This window comes from Talpa europaea (assembly GCF_964194135.1).
Source record: "Talpa europaea genome assembly, chromosome: 3".
Lineage (NCBI taxonomy): Eukaryota > Metazoa > Chordata > Mammalia > Eulipotyphla > Talpidae > Talpa > Talpa europaea.
This window is the reverse complement of record NC_140069.1, coordinates 125,773,964-125,800,153: the sequence shown is the minus strand read 5'-3', so window position 1 is coordinate 125,800,153 and position 26,190 is coordinate 125,773,964. Positions and strand designations below refer to the sequence as shown.

General features: G+C 41.2%; 1 protein-coding gene across 5 annotated transcripts in view; it reads right to left on the bottom strand.

Annotated features, from left to right (window-relative positions):
• Positions 1 to 5,328: 5,328 nt before the first annotated feature.
• The window catches only part of ST7 (suppression of tumorigenicity 7), a gene marked incomplete at both ends in the record, with an annotated part of 223,862 nt that continues 203,000 nt past the window's right edge, over positions 5,329 to 26,190 (bottom strand). For 2 of the 5 annotated variants that reach the window (XM_084230815.1, XM_084230818.1), the window contains 4 exons: positions 5,329 to 5,424; positions 13,554 to 13,693; positions 16,322 to 16,414; positions 25,794 to 25,944. In XM_084230815.1, coding sequence (XP_084086941.1) covers positions 5,329 to 5,424; positions 13,554 to 13,693; positions 16,322 to 16,414; positions 25,794 to 25,944 — 480 coding nt within the window. Of the gene's footprint in view, positions 5,425 to 12,643; positions 12,764 to 13,553; positions 13,694 to 16,321; positions 16,415 to 25,793; positions 25,945 to 26,190 lie in introns of those variants that run through there. The other 3 variants (XM_084230814.1, XM_084230817.1, XM_084230816.1) reach the window with 2 other exon arrangements.

Below are 26,190 nucleotides of genomic sequence, written 5' to 3'. Positions count from 1 at the left end.
ATGGAACTGAATGCACAATATATGCTGACTGACTGATCAAATGACTGACTGACTGACTGACTGACTGACTGACTGACTGACTGACTGACAGAGAAAGGAAAGAAGCTAGAAGCTCATTAGAAGCTTGTGTTAGGGTTCTGAAGCAAACGAATAAAAATAGGCTATCACTGTGGGGTTTTACTGAAGTGATTAAAATTTTACATTCTGTAAAATCTCTAAAACTTTCTATTCTTGATGCTCTAACACAGATGCTTAAGAGCATGCTAGCCAAAAATGACAAGAATCAATGGCTGTAGAGGACAAAGACTCATTCTGAGATTAGTGTTGCAGAAGGAAAGATGGTGGCATTTTGTCCATGGTCTTGACAGATTCATTTTGTCCATGGTCTCACCCTCTGCCCCCCAATCAGTGTGGCCACTCACATTCCACACCATCACTGGCCTGCACAGGAGGCCACAATTACTCCAGCAAGTGTCCCAAATGACCATCGCTTTCTATACCCACCCTCCCACCCAGAACTCCAGAGGATACTATCTTCCGCCTTGCCGAGGTAGACTTTTCCTACTGAGGGGAGTATCTTGTCTACAGTGTATGAAGTAAAGGAGGAAGAAAACTTCCAGGAAAAACAAGGAGGCAGGAATGAACAGACAACTCTCTCAGGCTCTGCCCGTGGCAGCCCATATTTAATGTGGGGCTGCAACTGCAGAGTGAGAGCTATTCAGAAATGTATACCCAGGAGTGTAACGAGCTGTAATATATGAACTGACTTTGGAGTAATATGCTTAACATAACATTGCAACCAGGGGAGCCATTTTTTAAGACTAAAACAACAGGAGAGAATAAATATCATTGATAGAGAATGAGTGACATGGGAGTTCCCAGCGAACAGGGGATTTTCTCACTCTGACATCAGATTCCAATTGCAGAGGGACCTTCTTAGTTGTCACTAACCAGCTTGAAAAAATAACATAAAATATAATTTGTTAGATAGAAGATCCATGGACCTTGGGGTTGGTGAAAAACCCCATTTGGTAGGGCCCGCAGGAGACTGATAGTTACCAACTAGTCACCATAACCAAACAAAAACAAAAACAAAAAAACAGTTCTTAACAGACTCCCAGGTACCATCACTGGGTTCTTCTGGGATGATGGGAGAGAAACCAGAACTTGAATTTTGATGGCTGCCTCTACGCCTTGTTCAGCAGTGTTTTTGGAGAATTCAAAGACCTAGGGGTCTCCTGGCAGCCCCTGACAAGCCCCAAGAGAGACATGTGGACAGGCCAGGAGTGGACACAGCATGCGATGCCTTTGGGAGCACAGCAGCATGTTGAGGTTGGATGCAGCCTGGAATCCTGCCTTATATCTGGCAGGCCTCAGCTGCTCAGGATGCATGAAATGCTCAGAAGTACCACATACCTTGCTGTGGAAACTTTTTGATTTGACATCGCTCTTGTCCAAAGTTTTCCAAAATGAATGTTGTGAGAAGTAAACAAATATTCTCATAAAAAGAGGTCCTGTGATCTCAAGTGCTGGATTAAACAGTTCTGTCTAATATGGGGCTTCTGACATTGTGATTTCCAGGAAAGGTGAAGGCTGCATTATATTCCAAGAAAGCATTTCACTGCACTAATGTTTCTCAGAACCCATTGTGGGAAATGCTGCTCTGTACTCATTGCAGTGTTCTTCTGGGTTCAGGTCTACACAGAGCACTCTACTGGATTTCATGCTTAGATCATCTCATCTCAGAATTTAGTCTCCTATCTCCTATCATAAAACATAGGGCTGGAATGTGAAGTACACAGTGCCTTTCAAGATCTGCTCAGATTCTACATCTCTTTCTGGGGGCTTGAGAGGTAGTGTCCCTGCTGTCCTTCTCAAAGGCCTTAAGGCATAAGTAACCTGCTTCCAAGTGTAGAGACCAGGCAGTCAGGGCATTAGAGGGAGGCGAGCAAGAATCCTGTGGCCACGAGTGAAAAGGTCAGTGTGCAGGTACTCAGAGGTTCACACAAAGGCCATTGACCCATAGGAGCTGATTTGGAAGAGGTCATACACATCTAGTGGCCAGTGTGGTTTAAGATGCTCAGTAATTGTGAACAATGATCATCTGGGGGATGTGGTATATAGAGAAATGATACCTCCAAGCTAAACATTAATTTGATAAAGTTTTCACAATGCTCCTCATTAAAATACTGTCCCAGAACAAATAGAGTTTATTTCATTTTAATCATTTTTTCCCTGAGCTTCTAGAAAACAATGCCCACTTCTGATTTGGCACCATCCTCGCCTCTGTGTGTCTTTCCTTGCTGGCAACATCTATTGAGCTTTGTAGGATACAGAATATGTAGTTACAGATCATGAGAGTGTGCAGATGAATGCCATAATATGGAACTCAATTTCCTTGTCTGGTGGGAAACAGACAAGTAAACATCCAAGTGCAATACAGTGACAAGTGCTGCCATTCAAGATAAAGCTGGGAGAGCACGATGCTATCCCTGGCACACAGTAGGTCCACAATAAATGTAGTTTGAATAGAGGGATGGGTGGATAAACAAATCCAATTTATACTGGAAGGAGGTTACCTTACCTTTCATTTGAAGGATGAAATATTTTTGAGATGTTAATTCATATTTTCTCCCTGCCTTCTCCTGCTATTTCAAGCAGGAGTCCAGATTTTCTAGTCCTTTGCTCAAGAAAGCTTTCAGGGAAGCAGTCTGTAAAAGCCTGGGTTTGGAAGGAGGGGGATCCCACTGCAGAGACTGTCCTGGCTGTCCAGGAGGGAGACTGAAAAACTGAGAGGCCTAAAAGGTTAGCCTGTGGGCCTGTGAGCGGCACTCAAGCCACAGCAAGAGTGACAGAGAGACTCACATGGAGGCTGACAGGGGTGGGATCTCAGGTCCTTTGTAGTCATGGAAACAGAGAGCCATCAGGCTCAGGGACACTGTAGGCTTGGATAATGGTGCTGTCTGAGGAAACCAGCACATGGGCCTTTGAGATGTAGGTATTGCGGTGGGGATTCAGAGCAGAAATAGGTAATTTTAAAATAATTTTAAATAAATATATATTCCTTGCACACTCTTTAAAGCTGTAGCGTACTGCCCTTTCCCTAGACAAATACACACCAACCTGAGTTTTCCTTGCCTTTTGATGCTAGTTAAGGTTTTCAATTCCAAGGTTTTCTTCCTCAGGTACGTCACACAAAAGCTTCAAGGCTGAGGACCCAAGGGACTACGAAATCAACCTGAGCTGGACACAACAGGAAACAACTGGTAAAAGTGGGGAAGAAAATCTACTTCCCTTCTGTCCTCTTTGTTCCTGCTGGAGAACTGTTGATATTACTCTGAAGGAGACATAGATGCTACCTCAAGATCATCTTGCTTCCCTCAATTTAGCTATGGTTTCCCCCCATCATGTGATTAGTCCTCTCTGGGACCATGGAGTCATTTCCTTCAATCACCTCCATGTGGTTTCATTGGGTCACCACCTTTTCTCTACCTTGACCTCTCCCCTTGACTCCCTTTACCCGTAGACTTCTACCATATATCACATCGCCATGAAACTGCTGTAAAGCCCGACTTATTGAATTCTTAGGATACTTATAATCCTTGCATTTCATTCCTTTGCTGCATTTCCTGCAACTCGGATTCTTAAAAACCCACATGGGGCTGTTTCTATTTGTACTGCCTACAGGCTCTCGAACTTTTCATTCAAGGCTTATCACAATCTTAAAGAGTTCAAACTCTGGCAGATAAAATCTATTTGGACATCATTTTCCCCACTGATTAATAGAGAACTATTATTTTTCTTTCAGTTCAAAATGATAAGTCTAAGCCTTCCCTGGTCCTTCTCTGCTGGAACCAAGCTCTCTCCTCTGAATGTAAATAAAAGTTTATTCATGCCTCTCAGATATTGCATCAATTTCTTCAACAAATCATTTGAACACCTACTCCAGGTTTAGAGTTGTGTTGGGGGAAGAAGAAGTAAGAGGGAAACAAGGTAGACATAGTCCCTGCTCCCAAGAGCAGTACTACAGGTGTAGAGTTTGGGGTTCAACCACTTCCAAGATAATTTCCTAAGAGCAGGGGCATATTCTTGTCAGGGCTTTGCACAAAGGAAATATAAAGGAAAACTTGCCCCAAGCATGAAAGGCCCCCGTGACCTGAATATTATCTGCCCGCTTGAATGTGCTCTAGAATGAAGATCGGGAGCCAGCAGGAATTCCAACTGAGAAGGAGATGTACAAGGCATTATTCATTTCACGCCGCCTATTTTAATGCTCATGGGGAAAGATTCAGCATTCTAAATAAAAGGGAAAACATACTATGTAAAGGACAGTCCATTTTTTTAAGGACTGGTTTGAGATTTTAAATAGAGGTACTTGTCCCTTAATAGAGAACTCAAGATTAGTTATTTTTCTTCTTTTGCTTAAGTAAAGCCAGCTGTTTGGCAGGTGTGAACCATGTAAGGAGGCTTTCAAAGGTAGTGAGGACAAAAGATCACTTTGAATCAAAGTGATCATATCTCACTTTGAGAATCATACTTAAAGAATGCTCATATCCAAATACCAACCAAGAATACAAACATAATATTTTTTTAAAGTACCTTCATAAGAAAGTATTTTAAAAATGTCCATTATTAAGTTGTCAGTGTCTACTAGAGACTGTTGGGTCTGTAGCTTCTCAATAGGAAGTTTTCTTCTCACTACATTTTCAGAAAGCAAAACCAACATGATTCCGGGAACTTCAATGTTGAGTCTATTCAATGAGTAGAGTCCTTGAGCTAGAGCACCTTGCTATGGCACACACGTTCCATTCATTCAATTTCCCCGTCATTCATTTTGGAAACACTTTTTGTTCATTTGGTCTATGAGCACAGTCAGTCTGAGGCTGAAAAATTGGTACTTCTGAGACAAAGAGATTCCATTTTCTGAGCCAACCATAGGGGCCTGGTGACATGAGCTCCATCAGCATCATATACCACCACTGAGCAGATCTGGGTCCCTAACAAATTATATTAAAAAGGTTTATTTGAGACACAATACCTCTAGGGTTGGAAGACATGGGAAGACACAACTGGTTGCTGCAATACACAAAAGTTTATTTTTGACCTTTTTTTCTTTTCCGAAGGCAAAATATAATAGAACTGAACATTGATGAGTTTTGTACAACAAAAACAACTTTTAATATGGAACAGATAGTCCATGAACATTTTAAAATCTTGGAATGGCTTCCCTTTTTCAAAGTCATGCTTTCTTGCTCTCCACAAGGACTTGGCACGGAAGAGATGGTGGCAGCCCGCTGGGTGAGGTGAGTGGGAGGATGGGCGGCTTCCCTAGATCCGTGTCAGCTGGTGCCACAGACTGGATGGGAGGATGCTTTCCACTTTCTCCATGACAAAGTTTAAGGGGGCAAACAAAGTGCTGAGGAACTGCAAAGAAAGCAGAGAGGCACAGAAGTTAGGAGAGATCTCATTCAAGACTATAAGATGAAACTCTCTAAGCCCAGATTCCTCTGGCTTACATCTTCTGTCTCTGCATTAGGAAAGTCTCAAACGGCTACAATTTCATATTTGTATTTGCAGGAAGCACTGGTAGATGAACAAACCTTCATGGCAGTCCTTGCCTTCTGCTTGGAGCAATAAGGGGAGAAGGGGGAGAAGAGTCTACTGACAGTTTCCTCCTCCCTCTGCCAACCGATCTTTCTGCTAGATGCTAGGATCTGGCGAGTGCCCAGGCAGATGACTCATGCCATTGAAAGGGACTGACAAATGGGTGACCAGTGGGCGGAAGAGTTAAAAAAAGGGGCAGCTTAGCCCACCTACTTGCCTAGCTGGATAGAACTCACTTTACATAGAAAAGTCACTTTTCAAAAAGTCATGTTTGGTAAATGTTTGTGAGTTGCTTGAGGTCCTCTTTTTGTTCCTCTGTGAACTGCCTGCTTAGTGGTGCATCATGTGAGCCTGGGTGAGGGCAGCAAGCTGGTCACTCCATGGATGACATGTGCTTGTTGAAGAGGTGCTGCTCTGAGATCCTTGGGGGTCTCTTTCATTGCTAAATTCCTTTCTGCATGCCATGTAGAAAATAATGTTCATTAACTGTGCCCTTTAAGGAAGCCAAGTAACTCACTAAGATTCATTTAACATAATCTCAAATTTATTCTAATTATGTTCTTGTGAAGAATCATTTTCATTCCATGAGCTATCCAGCGTCTGGCAGAAGAGGTGCTAACCAAGCCAGGTGCGAGATGGATAGTGTTTGGGTGGTTTCCTTGCTCTCTAAATGTTCAGCACTGAGGCACTGTATTACTAGGTTCGATGTCCTTGTACAGCATTCTCATACAGTGGAGTCCTTTGACCTAATCCCCAACAGCACTGTTGGGGATTTACCCAAGAATTTCTCATAGAAGTGTAGTGTAGAATATGAGTATATATGCAGAGGGGGAGCATAGTCCTGAAGTCAAATTAGTAGACAGTGCATTTAATGTAGTTGAAACAGATTCCTCTACTCGCCATATGTCCTATGGATTGTGGATCTTCCAGCCAATGGTAGACAAGTTTCCCAAATTCATTTGACCTCAGAATCTTTCCCTTTTTTTGGTTTTATAATCAACAGAATACAACTGGGAAGGCCTGGGCCATCAAGTGTGAGATTGGTGTGAAGAAAACTTGAGTTAGTACAAGATTTGGAATCCTCCTTGTTGCCATCTTTACAGCAATGAGATATATTTACTCAGAAAGGCACCCAAGTGCTGGGTGAGATGTAAAGGAATTTAGGACAAAGTTCCCACTGTCAAGAAGTTCAAAGCCCAGGGGTGTGGGTCATTAAGACCCGTGCACAGAAAAGTAATAGCATCAGATAGATGTGATAGAAGACGGAAGCCCAAACAAAGCACCTGGGGGCTTCAGAAAAGGGAGAGAATGCATTTTGCAGAAAGATGAGGAAAGCTTAAAATGAGGCCATAGATATAGTTGGGACATCAAAGGATAGAAATGGAGGAAAGATCATTAAGGAAGAAATATGAGCAGGGGAGCCCTTCAGGTTCAGCAAACAGTAGCACAGAAATGGGAACACATCTGTATGACCAGAAGGTAGTAATAGTTTGGCTTAGCTGGATTTTAGAAGTAGAGTCAAAGTGACTAGAAGAACTCAGGGGAGCCTTGAATGTCAGGCTGGATTCACAATCGGTACACTGGCAGTCCAGCCAGTATTTTTTTTTTTAAAGATTTATTTATTTATGCATATAAGAAATGGGGTACAGGCCAGTGGTGCAGAGGGTGAGAGGATTCACCAGAGAAAGAGTGGGGATCAGAACAGGTAGATTGACTGAAAATACACTGCTGAGGGGAGCAGTGGGCGAAGCAGGAGAGGTCTGCTGCGCATGTGGGTAGCTCCTTGGCAGGCCGGGGATTAAACTCGTGCTGCAGTGGCTGCAGTTAGCTTCACAGTGCTGTGCTTAATCCCTTGTACTACCAGGGAGGTCCCAGTGTAGCCAGTATTTGAGTGAAGATGGGATGGCTCTTTCCTCAATTGGGTATTGGATATATGGCAATTTCTGTTATCTTCTGAAATGATCCTTTCCTGGGTGCACAGAACATGGGATGCTCGCCTACAGAATGGACTGCCTACTCTTTCAATCTAGAGCTTGACTGGGTACCACCTACGAATGCCATGGCAAGGCATCAGGGGCGATGATGGGCCCAGGAATGAGTAATTAGTGCTCCGGCTGCCTCTGAAAGAGTTTGTAAAATCCTGGTTCTGAGAGAATAATATGGAACAAGTCTGCTAATGATTGCATTAACCCAACATAATAACACTACAAAATTAAAAACATATATACATTATATACATACGTATCCACATTCATAAACTCATTCATTCATTTATTTATATGTAAGCAAAGACACCAAAGCTCCATAAAAACAGCACTTGCCTCTAATACTCAGTTCCACAGAGAGGACTAGGTGCTAAAATGGTCTGGTTAAGCCAGAGATTCTGATTGGGCCTAGAAGATGGAACTCAGGTATTATTGCTGGTAAGGCTATCTATATCCAAAAGATTTGATGAGAAACAGATTTAGAATATCCAAAGTTGAATTGGGGGAGGTGGGTGAAGGAGTCATCAAATTATTAGCATGAGCGAGTGCACTTAGGTGAGACAGTGCTTGAAATCTGCACTCTGGGTGATTTCATGCACTAGAACATGGGGACATCAGGGAATCTCACTCTGGTTAGCAGAATGAACGGAGGTGTTGTTATAAAGGTGGCTCAAAATAAAGGATAGCTTGTGTGTTTGCCTTGGGTATTGACCTGGCTCATATAAAAAGAGCAGAAGTGAAGCCTCTGGAAATTAAAAAGCCAGCCTCGCCCTGGTGGATGTCCGCAAGTAACCCTCTTCCCTGATTGCACAGCAAGTCGTGATGGGCCTGGCCTCCTTAACTACACCTATCCTCCTCAACAAGGTTCCACAAGAGAACTGCATTCCTACTACCTCCAAATGAATATAAAGATTTACTGTTCTCCCTCACATCTAGAATATTCCATCATTGGGTGTATTAAGTCAGTTGCACCTTTTCCTAGAGACCCAAATTCTCTCACAGCACTCCAATTGACATGTATACTCTTTTATTAGCGACTCCTTTGCACCCCTCTGTACAATCCCTCCTCTTCCCTCCCACAGGGAAGAAGCAGACAATGGAATGAGGTATCTGAGGCTGCTAAACCTTTTCATTTAGTAACCAAATAAAGATCAGTGGCTTTTTTATCAGGAGGTATTAAAAAAAAAAGGGACAGAATTTGCCTTGCTTGGGCTATTTATTTGTATTTCTTCGCAAATTTGAAAATCAGTCAATACCTTTACAGTGAGAGGCTCAACCAATGCACATAAACAGCAGTTTTACTTACAGATTTGGAACATATATCGCCTGAAAAGTTAAGTCTGAATAAGTAACACCAGGCAACCTTGGAACAGTTCTTCTATCTCAATGTCCAAAAACATCTGTGTAGAGGGCAGAGACACACAGTCCAAAATGCACCATAATTCAATCAGTGTCTTGTGGTGAGAAAAAGCAACTGAAGTAATAAAAAAACAGAGAGTGACACTTCAATCGCCTGATCCTCTTTTTCCCAAAACACCATCATTTAGAAGAGGGTCATGGCTCCCAAATGCTTCGTTAACATTTGAAACGACTCTGCTTATCTGAATAAGTTCCAGGTGCCCTATTGCAATCAGACAATTGACATTTCACTGTAATCAATATCAGACTTCAAAGAGGACAGGGCCTATAAGTGAAGATGAGAGTCAGAAGTCAGGGGGCTCAGTCTCAGGGAAGGAGAGAGACCAGCAGAGTAAAGACAGGGCCCTTGAAAGCAGAAGGGGTCAGAATGCTGACCTTCCCACATTCTGTGAGGGGCTGGATTTGGAATAACTTATTTATATGAGCAACCTTATCTTGGTAACCAAACATTCAAGGAAGAGTTAGCCTTAAGTCATTGAGGTAGATTAGATTGGGGAGAAAGCCAGCTGAAGTCTCTCACTTTATGATTTTCCAGTGGCTCTCACTTTGCCGTGGGCCTCCCTACTGGCTGCGTATCAACATGTAAACACACAGAGTTCCCAAGCCACATGTAGCTGGGGGGGTGGCAGTGCAATCTCACTGCATCTCCTAAAAGTCATTATCCCAGGGACATTATCTCAAGCGAGGTCTGAGAAAATCATTTTCACAAGTTGCAAATGGTTACAGACAGCCTATAGGGCAGCTGTGATAACCTGCAGGGGTGAGGAGTTGGGAGGTTGGGTTGTGTTCATGAGGGGCCTGATGAAGTGACAGGGGTGAAAATGTGGAGAAAACTCTGGGGGTGGGGGACGGGGATGAGGAGAGATGGGGCTTGTCTGCTTCAGGCCATCCATCTTCCTTCCCCACGAAGTCTTTCCAGACATTTTGGAAACTGTTAAACCTTAATGAAGGGCAAGATGAATGTGATCCTCCAGACAGAGGTTTAAAAGCAAATTTATCTAAACTACCTTTGAAAATTATGAGTAGCTGACCAAATCACCACAGCTAGTGGAGTATAAAATATGAGGATTATAAAGGCAAATTTATATTTTATTCTATCATTTGGTCCTAGACTTAAAACCAAAGCTTTAGAAATGTTAAGTGGGAGAGAGCGGCCCCTTGTCTAACATCCATAACAAACACATCTCTGATATTCTGGGGGCTATACAGCCTTTCCTAGACAACACCCAGTGGAGTTCTATTCATTGTTCCTCACTCCTCCCAACTCTCTCACTTGATTAAAGTGGTTTAAGTTAGTCATTTTATTCAATACAGTGGTTCTCAGCCCTAGCTGCACACCCCATCACCTGGGTAGTGTCTATAAACCTAGATGCCCATCCTGTATCTTAGACCAATTAAGTCAGTCTGCCAGGGGTGGGAGGTGGGGTGGAGAGGGGTTGGGCAGGGGAGAGGGAAGATGGTAGAGTTGGGGGAGGGAGACCAGTAACTTTTTAAGCTTCCTAGACAATTGCATGATATAGCGGGGTGGAACCACTGATTCCTGGAATGCGCTCACATCACAGCTCTGAAAGAACACCATATCCCTGCACACAGCTGCTCAAAGCTTTCTTAAGTATCAGTTTTCTTGGAAGGAAACCTGGTCCTCAAGCCTTATCCTGAGAATCTGCTTGAGACCCCATTAAAAATACAGATCCTTGGGTACAAACATTTAAGATTTTGAATTTCTGGTGGCATGGGCAGATAAATTCTATGCACATTAGAGGCTTAGAATCTCTATTCTGATGCAAAACTCCCACCAAGAGCTATTTGTTAGTTTAACGAAGAATACTGGGCCAATGACACACATCTACAAAAATGTTCTAAAAATGTTTAAGAGAACATAAAAGGAGAAACAGTAATTCTTTAATGTCATATATATAGTCTCACTTTAAATCTTACTACATTACACTCTAATCTACTCAGGTTAAGAAACTACTTTTACTCAGAGGTTGGTTTGGAAGTAGAAAAAATAATGAATATCATAGGCCTATAAACTAGGGAGCATACAAGGAGGAAACCTAGGTGATATTTTGTCTTAGAAATCATGTCATGTTCAGAAGGCTTAAGGAAATTTAAGTATTTTGCCTAGAGAAAAAGGAAGGTTATACAGTTAGAGGTGGCATTAAAAGTGTTAGCTGTCTTAAGAATTTCTAAGAGAAAGTAGACTTTCAAGATAATTTCAGCGGGCAGATAGGAATTAGTGGAAATTAAAGGGAGGCATATTTTACCAGCATAAGGAAAAGTCCTGAATGACCCAACAATGGGGTGGGTTTTTGGTGTTAAATAGGTGAGCTTCCCAATGCTTAAATTATTCAATATGAGTCCAGATGACCTCCATCATGTTACTGCTTAAGGCAGTTTAAGATTCCTTTCAACTTTCAAGAGTCTGTGATTATAAGTATAAAAGAAATGCTAAGCATTTTCTGATGTTTACATGGATTCTATCTTCAGAAACCACTACCATTTATTTATTTAATTATCATTTATTGAAAACCTACTATGTGCAAGGCACTGAGCAAAGTTTTGGGGATACAGAGGAAGTTAGAGTCCTACTCCCAAGGAGCTTACATTCTAAAAGGGGGAGAAGTTTTCCACAATTATAGTACAATAAATGTGATAATGTAGGTATTCATGGAATAATGTAAGATCATAGAGGAGCAACACCTACCATAGCTTAAGAACTTGGAAAGAAAGCTGAGTATAAAAGAATGAAGAAGGAATTAGTGCAGTGGATGGGTGAGGGGTGGTGATGGGGAGCGGCGTTCCATGCACAACAAGCAACATGTGTAAAGGCACTGAGGTGTACAAGAGCCTACTGTATCTGGCAATGGTGAGTGACTCACAATGGCCTAAGATCAGTGTCTAGGCAAGAGTTGGGAGAGACGAGGCTGAAAAGGGAAAACACAACAAAGCAAAGCCAGACAATTATAAACCAGAGACATCCTGCAGTGGGGAGGAGGGAGAGGGATGAGAGGGAGGCAGGGAAGAGCACAGGGGGACTGTGGTGCAGGGTGCATGGCGGAGGAAATGCTATGGGGACTGCACCTGAGGGAGTGGGAGGAAGCAAATAGTGTTTAAAAATGAACGATGTGAAAAAAATAAAGAAAAAAAAGGCAAGCAAGGACGAGATCGCAAAGGACCTTGCATGCCATGCTAAAGAGCTGAAACTTTATCTTGAAGTTGGTGGGAAACTATTGGAGAAATTTAATCCAGGAAAGTAACAGGCTAAAACTTGCACTTTAGAAGGAACATTGTTGTGTCAGCATAAAATAAATATAGGTAGAGGATAAGACTGGAAGTAAGGAGACCAGTTAAGACTTTTGTAGGAGTCCAGGCAAGAAATAACGAAGGCCTAAACTAAGAGAGAGACATGGGGAGAGCAGGGGAAGAGGCAAGTTACAGTCACTGAATGTCTAGTGGCTAAGGCAACCTTAAGACTCCACAGATCACTGGGATGTGAGAAGTGAGAGAGAGAAAAGTTTGGGAAAGTTGCCATGTTTCTGGCTTGTATAACAGGATGGATGGCAGTGCCACTGGTGGTCAGGAATACAGGGAGGGGGAGCGACTTTCGTGGTGGGGGAAGAAGGGTGATGAGTTCAATTTTGGAAATGTTGACATTGAGATGCCGGTGGGATTTCCAGTTCATCTTCAACACGCATGAAAATACTCTTGAAATTCCAGTCCCTGCACTCTGCCGAGCAGAAAATGTCAATCATCTGGAAAGGGATTAAATCAACCCAGCCAAGTTAGAAATCATCCTTTGTGACTCTACTTGCCTTGAAATCAGAATAGAGTTTAGGAGAGACAACTGACATTCTTTTTCTTTTTCCTTCTGTTTGAAATTCATCTGTAGCAAAATCCATAAGCCTATCCTCACTGCATGAGCAGATTGAAATGGTTAGTTTTCAACAAGGAAACTGGTTCTTAGTTGTCAATGCAGTGGCGCTTTTGTTAGTATAGTTCCTTCCTACAGCCTTCCTTACAGATTCTTACTGAATTTCCTTACTTCTGAATGTCCTATTTGTATACATCTTAACACTGCAAGCCCATCACACTTCTCTGTTTATACCTCAAATAAATCAAAGGTTTGTAGTCATTAAATATTTTTAAATTTCAATCAATTTGAAAATGTAAATGTTACCTTTCTTGAAGAGAAGACACATGATTTCTAAGGATTAGACATCATGTCATTACATTTACACAAAATTAAACAATGTCCCACACATTCGCTAATATCCCTTTAATTATCTGTGTGATCCTTTTACACCGCATGCATTTTTTGAAAACTGCAGAAAATTTTGTGTGTTTGCATGTGAAATAAGTCAAGGCATACACTTATGAGCATCCACACTTCTCATTTGACTCTAAATGCTGATTCCATTGAGGATGATGAAATTGAACAGTGAGTGATCAACATGGGCAAAGCCATGTTTAGAGCACACTCCCCACTTCCCTTGTGCTGGTTCCTTGCCCTGTCCCTGAGGCCTCCTCTGGGTGAATACTCACAGCTTTTGCGAAGACCCCCATGAGTTCTGGGAACTGGTGTGTCAGGAGGGCTAGCATGGCTGTGAAGGAACACAATCCAGCAGTAAAGAGAATAAAGAAGGGAAGCTCCTTCTTTGGGTAAACTGAGACTTCATGGAAAGCTGTGAAGAATAAAAGGGAAATATTAGGGTTAGAGTAAAGTGCATTCTCAGCAGATTTCTATCTATGGAAATGACTCTCCTGAGCTTTGGCTGAAGCCATTTGGAAATGAAAAGGACAAGGCCCTTGACCAACCTGCAGCTAAGATCCGAGCCAGCCCTTTAAGGGTGGCCTCTCTACTCCTCCCAAGTCGGTGTTCAACCTTTAGCACTTTAGGGGCATGATAGGGTTGATTTGGCGATGTCACAAAGTCATGGGCAGGGACATCCATGCCTACTATATTCTATTCCTCTCTCAAAATCAAAAGCAAATAAGATAAAACTTTATTCAAATTATAAAAGACATGTTCATTATTCAAAACGAGGAAATCCAAAATCAGGTATACTGAAAAAAGAAACACCTCTATGTAGGTTTTCACCTTCCTGTAATATCTTAATTATAATGAGGTGATGTTAGTTTATCTTGAATTGGTTCCTGGTATACTCTAAGTATGTCAGCGGAGAGGGCCACCCTGGTGGAGGGCCACTTGGCAAGGCCCTCACGTGTTGGCCTCCATCATCTGGGAGAGCTGGGGGACAAGGCAGGAGCATTATCTCACACAAGTGTAGGGAATTCTGGATGATAAATGTACCTCCAACAACCAACAAAAATGATAAATAATTGTTGCACTTTAGAGCACCTTTCACAGCTTTTAAATTTCAAAGGGTGAAATTTGGGGAAACCATAAAGTTGTAGCACAAAAGCAGAGAATGGACTCTCCCTGCCTCCTGGCTGCCTGTGAGCAGCACGGGGGGCCAGCACAGAGGAGAGGAGCACCCACTGCCAGGGCCAGGGCGCGGAGGGGAACAGCTGTGAAGCTGCATGTGAGCACCACCAGCACGCAGCCAAAAGGACCCAAGTGCTCCATTTTCCTCACGAAATCCATGATCTAAAGACTTTTTCTGTTTCCAGCTCCTGTTACTTGGAACCCTAGAAACCACACATTCTGCTGAGACTGAGGCGGGCATGTGCAGGGAGGGAGAAAGCACAAATGAGCATGTGCCTCTAGATCCAGGGAAGTCAACCTGCTGGATTCAAAATGAGGGTAATGAGCATGAACTATCGGGAGGTTTAAAACAATTGAGACTTGTGCTGTCTCACCCTAAATGTACAACCCCCACGAAAGGTTTTGTGTGGAGAACAATATGTGGACCACTGCATTCAATTCAATAAAGGTGGGCCATAATTTTCTATTTCAGGCTTATTAAGATTACTCCTATCATTTAAGGACTGTAATCTCATTCTAATCGCTAATCTTAGCAAGTAAACTGGACTCAACGAAAATATCTTAAAACAGAACTCTTCAGAAAGCAGCTTTTTGCTATCAGAAAAACTGAAACTTTACCAAGGGTTTCCCTGAAGCAGGAGTCAAAAGGTAAAGTACAGACTCATAACAGGGATTTGTGAAATCAAATCTAATGGAATATGAGGCACCAGACCCCTTTTCACAGTGAAACTTGGCCAGTGAGGCACAACAAACACATCACTGAGATCTCCCAGTTTCCCAAGTAGCACATCTCCCGGGGGCCGGCTAGCAGGAAATGAGTGGCTACTGCCTGCTACTTCAATCTGAGAAGGCAAATGGTTTTGTACCCAGAGCCCATCACGGCGGAGATCTGTGACTAGCTCGGTGATGCTGGCACTGGACAGTTTATTACGCACCCAGGACTCCAAAGTTACCCTGTCACTCTGGGCGAGTATACTTATAACATGTACTGCTAAATGGTAAGGGGTAGCAGGAGAGCGGATGGGGAAGAGAGAAAAGCCAAAATTTGGAGTTTATTTTCTTAGGGAGAAAAATATGTCCTAAGTCAGGGCCACATGAAGAGCCTGGACGTGATTCTTGTACACAGCATGATTTGATAATAACTATTTAGCTGAAATTGTCAAAACAAAGTTATATTACAGTAAACCAAATCATACTTTCCACATGTGCTGGGGCCATCAGGCTGCTAGCTTGTAAGGGCCCCGAGGACAGGGCTTTCCCTCTCTGTGCCCTACACCGTGCTGAGGCTGCTCATGCACCCAGCACATCTCATACCAACCAAACGTGTGCCATCCCGACAGCTTGCAGAAAATCCCTCTGACCAAGAGCATTGCATCACTGGCAGATAGCACGCCCTCCCTCCCCACAACTCCGCCTCTGGCACTGATGCCAGCATCCTGGTGCTGCCCTCCCATCCCTGACTCATCAGCAGCATTCTCTGAAGTCAGCGCTTCCTCTTCTAACTCCAGGTCTGTGCAGGCTGCTGCTGACCAGCTGGAATGCTCAGGCAAAACCCAGCACCTTGGACCAGTCCAGACCAACTAGCAGTCTCTGTGCTGAGGCCAACCAGTACATGATGGCTCTTCATCTACATTTCAGTCCTCTGGGGTCTTTCCCCTTATGAATCTGGAGAGACTTGGAGGAACAGGAAGCCAAACTCACTGACATAATTCACTTTAATTCATATGCTATCAAATGAGGACAGGGAAGGGAGAAGAGTAATAAAAGACAAGGAACACCATAAACATTTATCATTCCCACCTCTCCCCTGCAGGCACGCCACCCTCACTGGCTGGAGAGAGGAAGACAGAGAAGTGAGACTTACATGGAAGCAGCTCTCGGTCTGCTGTTTCTGTACAGATTGGGTATGGGTAAAATAGATGCCCCTTTTCCAAGGGATAAGGGATCATCCGAAAAGCTGAAAAGGAGAGACAACAGGTTGCAGGTTCAATACTTGCTTCATAACTTCTCCACTTCAAAAAATCACTTTTGAGCAGTTTTATAATGGGGAACACATCTACAAATAACTCCCAGAAAGGATGCAAGATTTACCCAGACTCTGAGTCATGTGCCAGATAAACTGTCAGAGATGTATTATGATGTATGACTCACACATTAATCTCACACTATATATTCTGGGCAAACCTCACAAAACTGGGTGGGGATGGGGGTGCAAAGGAGTAGGAAAGCCATCAATTCCCATGCCTAGGGTTTCCTCATCTCCCAAATATTATTAAAATGTTATAAACACTAATTCAATATAGCTTAACTGATGGTAATAATGCAAGCCTGGATTGAAACGCTTCCCCAAGAAGCAAATGTGGACTGACTTGTTGGAGCTTGTTACAGATGTACAAGTATGAAAGGCATTCTACCATGTCTATTTAAAAAATATGTCTAGGTGGATTAGAATTCCAACCAAGATGGATAAAAACAAGAATCTAAAACTGCATGACTAGGGAGGTATTTCTTAACTTTATGAAACTTTTAAATCTTCAGTATCACATGGGTAAAAAATGGATCTGGGGAGATTGATTATCTGTAGTTTGATGATGTCAGGCCACCTAAATTCTGTTTTTTGTGGCATCAGATAACATGGGGTCTCACACTGAATTATGGCTTTCCAATCAATCCATCCCTTCCCATTATCACATGTGTTACTCTCCCTGTTACAATGTCATCAGCATGTTAGTCTCACTGTTCCTATGAACAGTGCTCCTGGAGGTAATTTTTCTTCAACAGATGTCCTTTACTACAGCATGCTGTAGATATAAAACATAAAAACTACACCGTCGTATGCTGGGAATGTCAGATAACAATCCTTGTCTTCGTGAGCGTCAGAGAGAGGTGGCAACCCAGCAACCCCTTTAGTTTTAAACGCTCCATTTCAAGGAATCACAGCTACATCCTCAGCTGTGTAATTACCTAAGCCTTCTCAAAATGCTGTCAATGTACATATTTATCTTTTGCATACTTATTTCAAACAGGAATCAGAAACAAAGAATGTTCTCTCTCACAAGAAATGACAAGGTTCCATTGTAACCAGCATCAGTGCACATATGGTATTTATTCTGGTGTCTGAATATTATTTAAAAGTAAAAACATTATGTATGTGATTCCAGCATTTGGAATGCAGTCAATCTGCACCACAGTGGTATCACTCTGAGGTTACAGCACATTGCCACGGAGAATATAAATCACTATAAACGTGGGATTAGAGCAGAGCCAGTTTGCTGGCAGTTTGCTGAGGTAAAAGTGTTATCAATTTTCCTCTCGTTACAGAAACCTCTTAAACAGAGATTAAAACATTAAAAACACCCCAGACTTTAACTCTTCTTAAAATGAAAGGCTCACCCTACTTCTATCAGATCTTTACTTTCATGCAAACAAAGATGACTTTTGCCCACTAGAAAGAGCAAGGAGCTCCCTACAAAGGTTGTTAGCATACAAAGATTGTGGAAGGAACCAATCTCTCTCAATAGAATTGGATTTGCCTGAGAGGGGAGAAAAACAAACAAAACAAAAACAACCCTTTTGAGCACCTTTGTAGGGCACACTAAAACCTCTACTGAGCAGCATATTCAAATTTAAACTACACTACAGCAGGATTTTAATACCATTTCCCATAAATGATAACTGCTATGAAAGCATCCCACAAATGTGGGGAAACCTATGTGGAAGTTTTGTTGTTGTTTTTGAAATCCAGCCTCTCCGTGTGCAACAGGACTGTTGTAACTAAGAATCTGTTCAGCTCCCTAAAATAGTAAAGGTCCAAAAGCAGATTTGTGGCAGCAATAAAATTTTGTTGAATACCATTATAATTTTGCATGCCCCAATTTTTTTTTAAGATTTATTTTTATTTATTTATACAAGCACTGGGTACAGTCAGAAGCGCGTGAGGATGAGAGAATTCACCAGAGCCAGAGCGGGGAGCAGAGCAGGCAGAAGGACCGAAGTACACTGCAAAGGGGAGCAGCGGGCAGCAGGAGAGGTCTGCGCGCCATGTGGGACCCTCCTCCAGTGGCCGGGGAGCAGCCGGGGATGGAACTGGCACTGCAGAGGCTGCGGGCAGCTTCGCAACCCAGCGCTCAACCGCTGTGCCACGGGGGAGGCCCACATGCCCAAATTTTTATGCAAAAAATGATCGTTAATCTCTGCTCATAAATAATAGACCTCTATATAAAAAAAAATCTGTTCCTGTTCATATAAGTAAACCCTCAGTTTTCAAAGTGGCGATAAATTTGAATGCTAAATTTTATTCAAATTGAAGTCAGTTTGCACTTCAGGGAGCAATTTTTTAACTGAAATGTAGGCCTGCAAGATCTTGAGAGTGTTCAACCATAGAAATCAAATGGTGGGTTGGGGTCTTTCAGTCAGATGCCAAATGTTTCTCACTCCAGTATTTGGCATACACACAGATTTCTGTGCACTAAGTTAGTCCTTTTCTTCTTCTCATCAGTTCTGGTCTTTCTGGAGAGAGTAGAGATGTTGCTGATAGGACCCCCACTACCACCTCCCCAACACACACACACACACACACACACACACACACACAGACCTATACTGTCTTCCTACTTCCCCCAGGATTATAAAGATGCTTGTGGTGCTCTTATAACCTCTCTCTTGTATCAGTTGTCATTACATCGAGTTTGTAAAATAATATTAAGACTTTGGACTTCATTAAATTGTATTTTGCAAAAGCAAATAAAATTTCTGTTTGCATTTCTATCCTTTGCCCATCCCACTGTGCAGAGACAAGCAAAGTGTGAGATAAGCGGAGGCAGTCTGGAGAGAATGGGGAGAGAATGTCAGCCCTGCCAGCTTCAGCTCCCACTTTCTGGTTCCTTTCACTGCAAAGACAGGTAGAACTGCACCCTAGAAACCTCATGACTTTAGTAGAATGTCCAGAAATTTTGCCAGTGCAAGTATTAAAATACTGATTAGGCAGTGGAAATGAGAATGGAAAAAACTAGGTCACTTCGTCTATTTGATGGCTTTGATCTATTTGATGACTACAAACCCCTTTAAAATCTTTGTCTGAAAAAACACATTGCAAAGGAATTAAAAACACATTTAAAAACAAAACATTCCTAGTTAATATTGATGGTATACGAATGTCATTTTTACACATTTTTGTGAGTAATCCCCTCCCCTACCTTGGTTTCTGTTGTGCCTTTGTTGAAAGGTCAAGGAAACTGGTGAGTGAGGCCATCAAGCTCTCCACAATGAAGCCTGAGGCACTATCCCTGAGGCCTTCTATCCCTGCCCAGACATCTCTTCCAGGCTCTAAACCTATCAGTGCTGCGCCCAGCAGACACTTTCCAATAATATTGGAGGAAAAGCCCATAGAACCAAAGAATGGATAGACGGGTGGACACACGAGTGAGCTGTTTCCCAGTTTCCCTAAAGATCTCTAAAGACCTCGCGTCCTACTTATTCAATGACAAAGATAGAAGGTAATGTCTGACATTTTGCTTTTTGTGTTGCCTTTTCAGAGAGGGGCTCAGAGAACTTTATATAGAGAGCTTACTTGAAATACCCAGAATTAAGTACGAATCCCAGCTCTACCTCTTCAAAATATAAGTGCCTTCCTAACACACCATGGATAGAAAGGGGAGAAAGGCACACATTCTCTGCCCAGATGGAACTCACGGCCTAGGGCAAAAACCAGATGATCCAATAATTATTAAAGAATGTGAAAGCCCTATACCGACAGCTCCTGGAAGGAGAGGTCCATGAGGCTGTGTGTATCTAATGGGAGAGAAGCAGAGGTGACAACTAAAGGATGAGTTGAACTTGACCAGGCCAACAATTTTGGGTTGGGTTATTAATCTGTGTCCAGTTATTAAAATGAGAATACCACAGACCTCAAAAGGCTGTTAAAGGGACTAAGTGTGACAGCAGAGGTCAAGGTGTCTAAACAGTACCTAATGGCTCAATTATAGGCAGTTTTCTTGCTACCCTCTCTTACTACTAACCCTGGAGTTCCCACTTTTCTCCATCAAGTCATACTCTAAGCTTAAAAATAAAAAGTTTGCTTGTTTATAAACAATGTGGAGAAGAAAAACAACAGAAAATTATCATCAAAACACAAATTTTACGTTCTCACTTTTCACTGCAATGTAGGTAACTAGTCAGTCATGAAGGCCATCTGTCTTTTTATGAGGCATTTGGGCACAAAAATTAAAAAAATTCAAAAGTCAAAACCCTGGGTTCTGATCTACATTCTTTCACTATCTAGTTATGTGGCCTTGGAACATCATTTTCTTTGCGTTAGATTAAATGACATTCCAATTCTAAAGAGAAATTCTAGAATTTTACAGGAGATTCATTAATTTGCTAGTGAACCACAATACTCTTGACATTCTGTTCTTACATGCCAGTACTGCTTGTATCTCTGCTATATATACACATACACATTCCGTGTATGTATGTCTACATATATTACATATACACACATATATTAATGTTTCTTTCAAGGCATTTTGGAGTCTTGTTCAATCTTGGTATGCCCAACACAATGCCTTGCACAAAGGAGAACTCAATAAATGTTTTTGAACAAAGGAATGAGCAAATTAACGTATAATCAGGAAGAGACAGAATTTTCTCTTAAAAATGCAGATGGACCCAAATTGTGGTTAGTCATTATGACTGAAAAAAATGAACGCAGCAACCTGATTCTACTGGGTTAGAGTGGGGAAGCATAATACACTACCTGGAGACTAACTACTTTTAGCCAGGGATTTTATTAGATGACCATTCCCACATTACAAAATTTAGCCTTGGATCTATGGTCATTAGGTGGGGGTGGGGCTCTCTCTTTAGCTCCAAAAGATACCAGTCTTTGGAAGAAAGGTTTGGTGAGAGGAAATGCCCCAAGGACCACATCTTACAGAAAGTAGCATTTACCATTAGGTTCAAAGAGAATAAATTAGAATCAGAATTCCATCCTATGCTTCAACAATGGGCCATTTTCTCCTCTCAAAGGAAATATTCTGCCTTAGTCCCCCCTAAAAAACACCATCTTCAAATCTTATACATTATTTAGTGAATTCTTTGGGAAAAAAAAATTTCCAAAAAGAAAATAAAGAGTCTTACTTGGTCAAGTGGAAAATGGAAACAAAGAAAGGCTAAGTGATTTACCCCATGGCACAGCAGTCTTCTGATATATAGAAAATTAAGTCTTAAAGTTCATAGTTGTGGTCAGCAGATCACCCCACTTTGTAAAATAAATATAGCCAAAACAAAGCTTTGAAAAGATCAAGGTAGGAGGGTTTACCTTGATGTAGGAGGCTACATTATTATTTAATACAGGTAAAACAGAAGATGTGCCATTTAAAATAGCACCTCATAAGGTGCAATACCATTATAAATAGGACCCAGATGAAATGAAATCCTTCATTCATACATGCTTTTTATATTCAACTCAGACTTGCAGTGTTGTGTGTGTGTGTTTGAGGATAACCAGAACTCACGGTGTTTAAGTATGATTCAGATAAGGCGGCAGCTGTGTAATGAATTGAGAAAAATATTTTTAAATCTTGTAAATTAAAATTTTTCCCCTTTCGTGATTATCTTGACTTTGAGGAACATATTGTGTAATTTCAGGAGCTGGGGCAGTGATGAATCAAACATCTTAGAAACCTTTGAAATGCTGATGCATTTGTGGTGAGAACTCTTGCCTTTTTTTTTTATCCACCATATGTTTTAAACCCAAACAATCTTTGCCATGCATCAGCTGGACCTTGGAGTTTTATCAAAAATGTGAGTTATTTCAGCCTCATTGGTGGGAAACTCACTTAATACCACAAGATGACTAATGTGCCCAACAGAATAAAATAATTAAAAAGCAAAGCAAAATATACCTCTATCCCTACCCCGAACCAACACTTGACAGAAGATTTTTTTCTCAGTTTCCAAAAGATAAATTGACTAAAAGAAAAATCTTTTTAAACACAAAACCTGGTGAAATTAGGTAGTTACCGTCCTCCCTAGATTCTCTTGCTAATGAAAAGGGGAAGTTGGAAAAGACTTGGGGAATGGCCTTAAGTTTCAGAATAAGAAATAAATGATTTAAAGGAGAAAACCTAAATTATGAGGCTGGAGACGTCAAAAGGCACCACCCAGTGGTAAACTTGAGGAAGTGCAGCCTCCTGTGTTGAAGCCCTGGTTGCCCAGGTGCAGCCCTGCTTACTTGGAGGAGAGGAGCAGCTTAGGGACTATAGCTGCCCTTGGTGCAAGTGCCCTGAAGCCCACCAACCTGGAGGAGGGGCATGATATTCAATATCATCAGTTCTTTACAGTTTTCAAAAACTGGTAAGTTAAGTAAATACCACTGTAGGTACCTAGGTCAGAATTCTAGTCCAAGCCCTCTGACGTAAAATTGAGTTCTGAAACTTCCATGACATTAAAATTAGAATGGACACAGATCTAGATGTGATGTCAGAAGATTGTATACAATCACCTGAAGCTGGAGTGGCAATTCCTTCTTGTAAATTGCATGACAGATTGATAGCTTTATATTTAAAAAGGACCCAAAGTGTTTATAAGAGATTATTTTATAAGACATGTGATATATGTGTATTCACATATACACAAACCTACATATTTATGCTTGTAGAAAATATATATGCTTGTTATGGAAAATTTGGAAATACAAATAGAAGAAAAAGAAATCACCTAAAATCCACTTAAAGATATATTTCTAGTCTTTTTCCTTAGTTTATATATAAAAATAAATTTTTTTCATAAATTTGGGCATATTCTATATTTAAAATGTTTTAAAATACACAATTTAAATAAAATGATTAACTTTCTAAATGAAAGAAAGGGGCCAGATGTAGTTAAATATATACTCCAGTCTTTAAGTAGTTATATAAATTGAGGGCTTGTAAACAAATGTTTTGAAGATGACTGATCATATCCTTAGTTTATCTGCAAGGGGTATTGTACAAAAGAACAGTGAAGAAAAATGGAAGGTGGGTTTATATCCTGGCTCTACCAACAGTGACAACAGGAAATTCAACAAGTCACTCATGTTAGTAAATCTGTTCCTCTCTTGGATAATTGAGATGGCCATCCTGTCCTGCCTAAATCAGAACGTATCAGGAGTACATGAAATGATGGAAAGGTAAACCCTCTCTAAATTATCCAATAATACAAACACATATCGATGTTCTCAGTATTTTCCTAGGTAGTTATACTTAGTAAGGACCTTCATGTTTCTCTTTTCTAAAACTGAATATTACTTCTTTCTGAAAACTGAACAGCAGTGTAACTTTCCTGGAATGGTTCTTATTTATCCATAAGGATCAAATGCAAAATTACTATTTTGTAAATTTGACCTTGACTGTCTTGCCATATTGCTTTATGCATGAAAATGTACCTCCTTTTTTTCACTCTATTAAATCATTTTGCCCATTTAATTTGAAGTAGTTACACCCCCCAATACCACTATACCACTACCCTGTTTGATACTGGAGCTCAATACATCACTGTACATTTCTCACTATCTGATTTTTCTTCCCAGTTAATCCAGAGTATATATTGTTTCTGATTATATGGCTAACAAATCTCCAAACAGAACTTCCAGTTATTACTCATGAATATTTTTGTTAATGGTTAGGCCATTCCTAACACATTCTCTTTATCACTTCTTGACCCAGCCATCCCCCCTTTTTTTTGATCCTTTCTATAGGACTGGTAACTTTCTTATCACTTAGATCCAACTGATAAGCTTCTAGAACTATATTTCCAAGATGCCAATCTAGAAATATATTCTTACTTCATAAGTTAATTTGTTCATTTAATTTTTCCACAACAAACATAAGGTGAGATCACTCAAGTTCAATCTTGCTGGGCTCTTCCATCCTCTTTTTCAAGCTTAAGGAAAAATTTCATCTGGATACAACACCTTAAATGCAACAATAAGTCCAAGCTAAAGGGGTTTGTGTACATACCCATATACGCCCTGAGTGAGTGTGTCTTAACATATAGATACCGGGACACCTGGAGCTTGCCAGTACACTCACAGAGAGGGGAGGAAACACTGATAAAGTCCACACCTCTCAAGTTATATATAGCAAATTATTTAAGCAGGCCCATCATTAATTCTCTCAAGAAATATTTTCAAAACAAGTAAATGAAAAATTTTCAACTAGAGTCCCATCTCTATGAACTTACTTTTAACCCATCCCATCTGACTGCTTCCTGCACCAATTTGGCTCCCTGATGAGACAGGAAAGAGCAGGAAAAGGCAGGAGTAGATTACCAAAACAAAAATGGAAGAAGCAGAGATAAATAGTGAAAAAGATTAAAAATATATTTGCTTGTGAGGCTGATCAGAGTAGGGGAGAACTAAGAAAAAAATTATCAGAAGACAAATACTTACTGTTTTGCTCCCCTAGGAGAGGGTGTTAAAAAAAAAAACAAAAACCATACTACAACTGAACGTGGTTTGCTTAAATTAATAATAATAGGGCATCACCACATATGGTGTCAAATAGTCCACAGTCTTGGACCTTTTTTCTCAACTGACATTCTCCCAAACAGCCCCACAACCTAGTCTTTCTTCACATGGTGTCCCTGACCACTCCATTTCATATAGCTCTCCCTTATGAAAAATCAATGGGCAATCACATGCTGCTTGCTACTCCTCCCCACTAGATGCTTCTATAGTTCTACAGGGCAGCAAGCATGTCTCACCCAACATTTGAATCTTTTCTTCATAGACAAAATAATAGCACCTGTAAATGGTGTGTATTCAGAGAAATTTCCTCACATCCAACAGGTATTTACTCATACACACGTTACACCTGCACCACACACTACATTCTGATGATGACTACACTGTCTGAAGCATAAGTGCTGCTCCTTTATGTTTGGCAACCCAGCTTCTCCAAGGGAGGCTAACTGTGGTTCTTTGGCCAAGCCTCCCAGAAAGGCCATCAAATGGTTGTCAGACCTCAACACAAGGCCTACCACCATGACAAATATCTCCCTGATGCCAGCTCGCCAAAGAGGGTTTTCAGTTGTTAGAATAATCCAGATTCATTCTATCCATTACACAGACCTGTTTTTTTGAGCTGTAGAGATGGCATCAATGCAGTAACACCCACCACAACCCAGGGAACTGGAGAGTCTAAGTAAGTAAACATCTCTCAGTATGGAACATTACAGAGAAGAAGAGCTATAGACATGCAAATCTACATTAATCATCATAAACACTCAGGGTAAAAACAGTTTCAGCATCTTTTCATGTTCTTAAAGAAATGTTTCAAAGAAAGAAAATTACTTACTGCCTTCCCACGTACAATGCAAAAGATTCAAAGCCCCTTCCACCCTCTTCCAGTGTGCCAGGTGAAAGAATGCATATGCTATTGCTTCACTGTCCCCTCTCTTCAGGATATGTTCTGGGGGTAGGATTAAGCTTTTCATTTCTAGTAGATACTGAAATAAAAAAGACAGGAGACAGATGTGTTAATACATAGCAATTTGGAATTCAATATTGATTTCCCTAAAGCCACCCCTCATAAGTATTTCATCAAACTTGCAACCTCATTACTACATTTTAAGGCAATTACTAAAACATTCAGCAATCCAAATTTGCTGACAGATGATTAGTCTTATACTAGTTTCCTACGGTGAGGATCAGAGGCTCTCAGGCTATGACACTCTAATCAAAGAAATAGAGAG